This window comes from Primulina tabacum, chromosome 13 (assembly GCF_025594145.1).
Source record: "Primulina tabacum isolate GXHZ01 chromosome 13, ASM2559414v2, whole genome shotgun sequence".
Classification (NCBI taxonomy): Eukaryota; Viridiplantae; Streptophyta; class Magnoliopsida; order Lamiales; family Gesneriaceae; genus Primulina; species Primulina tabacum.
Window position 1 is genome coordinate 25,095,943 of NC_134562.1, and position 7,022 is coordinate 25,102,964.

At 37.5% G+C, this 7,022-nt stretch overlaps 1 protein-coding gene across 1 annotated transcript; it reads right to left on the reverse strand.

The window, feature by feature from the left end:
• Positions 1 to 3,988: 3,988 nt before the first annotated feature.
• LOC142521936 (uncharacterized) lies at positions 3,989 to 4,815 on the reverse strand. Its single transcript, XM_075625110.1, has 2 exons — positions 4,493 to 4,815; positions 3,989 to 4,439 (listed from the first exon to the last, which is right to left on the reverse strand). Exons 1-2 carry the CDS (start codon positions 4,813 to 4,815, stop codon positions 3,989 to 3,991), a joined length of 774 nt encoding a protein of 257 aa, XP_075481225.1.
• Positions 4,816 to 7,022: the final 2,207 nt, after the last annotated feature.

Here is a 7,022-nt window from a genome sequence, read left to right on the forward strand (position 1 = left end):
TTATAAATATACTTAAAATGTATATGAAAATTGTAAAATTTTACTTTAAGATAATGAACTGAAATCGTAATTTGGCCATTTTTATGGTTTTGCTTTGACTTGTATGTAGTTTTGTTTGTCATTTGTGCCAATCATAAACCCATATTGATCAACTCATTGTAAAACTATTTTTTTTAGAAATTGTTAATTTATTTCCAATAAATTAAAAAATCAAGCCATTTTTTTTTTCCAAATGAATGAATTTATTGAGAATTTTTTTTCCTATTTCGTTAAATTTTATTTTTACTTCAACTTAATTTTTTAAATTCAAAAAGCAAATTTCGTTTGTAACATTTTTTTAAAAAAAATTAAGTTTTATATATCGTACCAAATGATTTTAAACTGAGACACATGCCGCGGCACAGTTCAAACAATTAAACAGTGGGGGCCCTCTTTTCGGTCTCATGAAAACCAACAATAGTAGTAAAAAAAGCACTTGAGAGAAAAAAAAACAAATATGAGAGAGAGTTTGTCTTTTTAACATGATATCTACAGTTTTTTTTCTCTCGAGAAAATAATAGTAAAACTAATTTACAAGGAAATAAAAAACAATCTGTTTCCATAATTTACATTTGGCAAAAATTTACGTGAAACGTCCATAGGTCGTATTTTGTGAGACAGATTTATTATTTGAGCAATCCATGAAAAATATTTCTTTTTATGCTAAAAATATTATCTTTTATTGTGAATATCGATAGGGTTGACCCGTTTCACATATAAAGATTCGTGAGACTGTCTCACAAGAGACAAACTCTTTATATTTTGTGCGAATTAATTTTGTAAAAGAAATTGACATTAGTATCATAATTAAATAAAATTAATGTCGATGAAATCCATCGATCCAAACAGACTGTGTGTATTGGCAAAATTGATTAAACCTTGTTTAGGTCGAAATGATAACGAACGTAAGGTATAATTAGCGAGGACTGCTGATTTGCCAAGGCTTCGCATGGAGATCAATACCTATAATTTTCTAATATATTCAAAAAGGCCTTCCAGTTTCTGATATTTCAGCTATTTGAAGGAAACAGATGGTAGCATGTTGCCCAACTTTTTCACCATTTTGGGAACTATTCGAGATCGAATCCACCGTATTAGATGGCGAGTAAATGTGTAATGATTGGAACTGTATTGCGAATCTTTTGAATGCAATCTTTTGCTGCAGCAGAATGTGTTAAATATTAGATTTAGTGAATTTATGGTAGGTGGGAAGGTTTACTCTCGATTTTTGTTCTATATAATGAGATGATTAATCCATCATTTTGTTCAAACATATAGAGTAGAATTTTCGGTGTAACATACACTCATCATATTTGCCCATCGACAAAATAAAACACATCGTAACCTAATTTCTATAATAAATTTTTATATATAATTAAAGTTTAGATCCTTATATTAACTTCTAATTATTAATTTGGGTGAAGTTTTATTGAAATTGAGAGTCATACTCCCATTAAATAACTTTCTCGGTCAATTTTATTAGAATAGTTTTTCTAAATAGTCTTTCTTTCTAAATCTTTCAAGTCTATCTTTATATATTTTAAAATTCATACATATATTTATTTATATTTTGGATTTATAGATTACTAAATCACTCCTAATAAAAAGGTATGGAAAAATTAAACTATCCATTAGAAAATAAAAAATAACGTTAAGATAATTATTTCAACTGTTTAAGCATGCAAAGTGCGGAAAATTCACTAGTTTTAGGTTGAGCCTACAAGAGTAACTTATTTTGGCATAAAATGGGAAACCAAAATTATTAATTTATGCCAATATTATATTTCATAAGTAAATTTTATTTAATATACTTAGTAGTAATTTTTTCATATACATTGGAAAATTTGCTAAAGTGTACAATGTAAAAATAAGAAATCTTTTTTTCTTCTATATGAATTGTCATGCCTCGTGACCTAAGAGCGTCGATATCGACGTTGTTCAACAATCACATAATCATCAAACAACAAGAATCGTAGTTTATTATAAACCAGAACCATCATATTTCATATTTTACTCAAAATAATATCTTCTTTACAACAAAAACTCCGAAAACGAAATAAAATTGTGGAAGTGTTTTGCAACTTAAATAAAATGAAAATAGGCGTAACTAAAATAAGTTCTAGAATTTAACATCTGCTTCACCAACCCCAAAATCATCGTTTGCTCTTCATCGTCTAATTGTTCCTCGTTCTTATTTGGTAAGAGAGAAGCATGTACCTTTCAAGACATAACAATATATATTTGGAATATTGACAAAATATCTCATAATGCGAAAGCACCATCGTACTTCATAAACTTATAAGAGTCATGACATAAATCATAGTAAGAACTAAAATTAATATATATAATTTCCATGGTTTACTGATATCAGTATCTAATTTTTAATCCTCTAATAGGACGAGATCATAACAACGGTTATAATCCCACCGTATAAGAACTCATTTCATATCATAGTTCGGAAATACTTCATATATCCAGTTGAATCCTAATAGTGCTCAAAATATAGAATACTTTCAACATAACACAAAATGAATATCTCATGTTCAACGAAACTTAGAAAACTGATACAATTCATACATGATTTATTTTAAAACATAATGATAGACTTAATTTAATTGTGGTGATGATAGTCAAAACCAGTAGATCGCGTTAGTAAAACCAGAAGATAATATAAAAGCAGAAGTTTTCGTATCGCCTTAACAAAGCAGTACTCTTCGAGTACTTATCAGTTTAGAAAAACAGAAGCAGAACTTGACTTCTACTGAATCAGAACCTAATGATCTTATATTAAATGTTATCGTTACTTTACCAAGTACAAAGTATTAAATGCATCATCAATGCTGAACAAAGTCATTTAATACGTTTTACCAAATGTGGTATGAAACAAGACTGATTGTTCTGAAACTTTTTGCAGGAACCTTTTTAGGTAATAAAGCTGATTTTATCAGAAGTTAAAGAAGCCATTTTGTTTATAGACGTTGAATTCAAAACTTCTATAAATACACAAGATCAACGACGTTTATAGGTTACCGATACTGAAGCAACGTTTAAATTCTTTCATATACGAACGTCGATTTGAGCACTCAGAACTTCTCTCTCCTCCCCAACTCTGCTCCTTCGCTAGGCGATGCTTTAGCAGGAAAGTTTAATTTTTCTCCTCTCGAACTCTGCTCCTCTGCTATCCGATGCCTTAGCAGGAAAATTTAATTTTTCTCACTTTCATAATACAACAACATTCATGAACTGAAAAGAAGAACTTGAATTTATTGAATTTCAACTGATTACATGAGAAAATTCAAGATTAAATACATCAACGATAAAATCAAGAATGATATTTCCTAAGGTGGTAAGCATTCCAGGGCCTTTTCAAAGCCCTGCCTTGCGCATTCTCCAAGTAGTAGGCTCCAGAATTAAGCTTTTCGATCACTTTGAAGGGACCCTCCCACTTTAGGTCTAACTTTCCTATCCGCTCTTCCTCAACCTTCCTCATTACCAAGTCTCCTACCTGAAAGTTTCTCTGAATGACCTTCCGATTATAAGACTGTGCAATGCGATTCTTATAAGCTTCCAAGCGAATACTCGTGGCCTCTCTGTTCTCTTCCAACAGATCAAAGTCAGTGGCTCGTCTCATATTGTTATCTTCATCATAAAACATCTCCCTCACTGATTCCAATCCAATCTCAACCAGGAGCACCGTCTCATTACCATAGACTAAACTGAAAGGAGTTTCTTTGGTTTCTTCTCTCAGAGTTTTTTAGTAAGCCCATAATACACTTGGTAGTTCATCCACCCAATTGTCCTTAGTATTGCCAAGTCGTACCTTTAGACCGTGCACCAGCGTCCGATTAGTCACCTCCACCTGCCCATTACTCTGGGGGTAAGCTACAGAGGTAAAGACTTGTTGGTTCTTCATATCTTTACACCAAGCTTGGATCTTAGCTCCTTGGAACTATCTTCTATTATCGGATATCAGTCTCCTAGGCACCGTGTATTTGCACACTATATTCTTCCACAATAACTTCAGGACGTCACTCTCAGTGATCCTAGCCAAAGGCTCTGCTTCCACACATTTCGAAAAATAGGCAACTGCTACCAATAGAAACTTCTTCTGAGCAGGAGCTATAGGGAAAGGACCCACAATATCAATTCCCCAGTGGTCAAAAGGACATGCAGCCGTGATGGTCTTCATCAGCATGGCCGACCGGTGATGCAACCGGGCATTACGTTGACAACTATCATAGGACATCACTAATTCTTGGGCATCATGCGGCACGAAGGGCCAACAATAACCGGCGAGCAACATCTTTCTTGCCAATGCATAATCCCCCAAATCATTTCCACAACATCCCTCGTGAACTTCTCGGAGCACATAATCATCTTCTTTATAACTCAGAGCGGGCCTGTGAAGGATCTTCGATATAACACTTCTGCCACTATCACATAACGTGAACACCTTATCTTCAACTTACGAGCTTCCCTAGGGTCGTTAGAAAGCTTTCCCTCCATCAAATAACTAATTATCACAATCCTCCAATCCTTTTCTTCCTGTTCGACTGCAGGCAAACTTGTGTGAGGGGTGAGTTCAATTTGAAATACCACATATCTTGTCTTCCAACTCCCCATTGTTCCAGTAATTTTGGCTAGAGTATCCACCTTTTCATTCTCTTTCCTAGGGATATGCTCGAACGTAACCTCTGTGAACTTCTCTCTAATCTTGTCCACCTCTTGGGCGTACTCGATAAGTTTTTCATCTTTCACATCATATACCCCCTTCATCTGCTGCGCTACCAGCTGTGAGTCTGGAAAAATAAGAACTCGGTTAACTCACGTTTCTAGTTGCTCGAAGCCCTGCCAGCATAGCCTCGTACTCTGCCTCATTGTTGGATGGTCGAAAGTCCAAACTTATGGCTAAATTCACCTCCACTCCAGCTGGCGAAATCAATACTACCCCCACCCCACTTCCATCCTTCGATGAGGAACCATCCACATACACCTTCCAAGGGTCCTCATTCTCCTGACGCAAAGTCTCAGCCAGAAAATCAGCTAAGGCTTGCGCTTTGATAGCTGTTCTTGGCTCATACTGGATGTCATACTCTCTCAGCTCAGTAGTCCACTTAACCAAATAACCAGACATATTTGAATGAGTTAAGATCCTACCCAATGTACTGTTGGTGAGCACCGCAATTGGATGAGATAGGAAGTAGGGTCCAAGCATCTCGCCGTCATCACTAAAGCCAAAACCAATATTTCCAACCCTGAGTATCTTATCTCTACCCCTTTGAGTGCATGTGAAACATAGTAGATTGGCCGTTGAGTTTATCCCTCTAGCTTGACAAGACCGAACTCATAGCTCCCTCGGTGGCAGATAAATATACCCACAAAGTCTCACCTACTGCCGGTTTGGCCAGGACAGGAAGCTCAACAAGGTACTTCTTCAATTCTCAAAAGGCCTTCTCGCAATCCGGACCCGATTCAAATTTTTTCGCCTTACGCAAAGTCCGGAAGAACCGTAAGCTTCTGTGAGCGGACCTCGAGATAAACCTCGCCAGCCCAGCAATCCTCCTATTAAATTTTGCACCTCATTGGTTCCTCGAGGAGAAACCATATCTTGTATAGCTCAAACCTTCTCGGGGTTAGCCTCAATCCCCCTCTCTGTAACCATATAACCCAAAAACTTCCCACTCCTCACTCCAAAGACACATTTCTGAGGGTTCAAATTTAGCCCATAGGACCTGAGGGTGGAAAATGTCTCCACTAAATCAGGTATCAACTGGGTTGAGTCCTTTGACTTCACCATGAAGTCGTCCACGTACACTTCGACATTCCTTCCCACCTGCTCTGAAAATACTCTATCCATCAATCGCTGATACGTGGCTCCGACATTTTTTAGTCCGAAGGGAATGACCACGTAACAGAAAGTTCCTTCCTAGGTAATGAAACTCACTTTATCTTGGTCCTCCACAGCTAAGGGGATTTGGTGGTACCCTGATAAGCATCCAACATGCACAGATATTGATGTTCATCGGTGGAGTCCACCAACTGATCTATTCAGGACAAAGGACAACAATCTTTAGGACATGCCTTATTGAGATCTCTGAAGTCCACACACATCCTCCACTTCCCTGAACTCTTTGGGACTATGATGACATTCGATAGCCAAGTAGGAAATTTCACTTCTCGAATGTGTCCAGCCTCAATCAATTTTCCCACCTCTTTTCGGATAACTTTATCTTTCTCAGACCCGAATTGTCTTTTTTTCTATTTTACAGGGCGAGAATTAGGCAAGATGTTCAACTGATGCTCTGCAACATCTAGAGTCATCCCTGTAAGTTCTTGGGCCGACCAATCGAATCCGCTGAGATTAGCCTGTAAACAAGTAAGGAGTTCTTCCCTGACCCTTGGGTCAAGGTCCGGGGCTATTTCTGAGCGTCTTCTTTTCGGGCCCAAATGCTATGATCTCTGGATCTTCATCCATCACCTCCTGAACCTCCTTCTTTACCACGGGCAACCCGCTTCTTCCCCTTCTAATCATATTGACCTCCACACGCGCCCTCTTTCCCTCTTCCTTCACTATTCTTTCATAACACCGACGCGCGACTTTGTGGTCTCTGCACAGGACTCCAAACCCCTTTCCCACATGAAACTTAAGCTTCTGATGATATGTGGAAGCTACAACTCTGAAATCCATTAAGGCTGGGCATCCCAGAATTCCATTATACGCTGATGGAGGAAGGACAATTTGAACCAACGGCGGAATGTCATGTCCTTCAAACCCATACAGAGGAGTAGAAACCGGCTTAAACTCAAATCCTTCCACCTTCATCTGATCTAGAGAGCTCTTGAACAAGATATTCACAGAGCTTCCATTATCAATAAAGATCTGTGCCACATCGTAATTGGCAACGATGGCCGTCACCACCAAGGCATCGTTATGTGGAGCCACAACGTCTCAGAGGTCTTCCGGCCCAAAGCTGATGACAGGA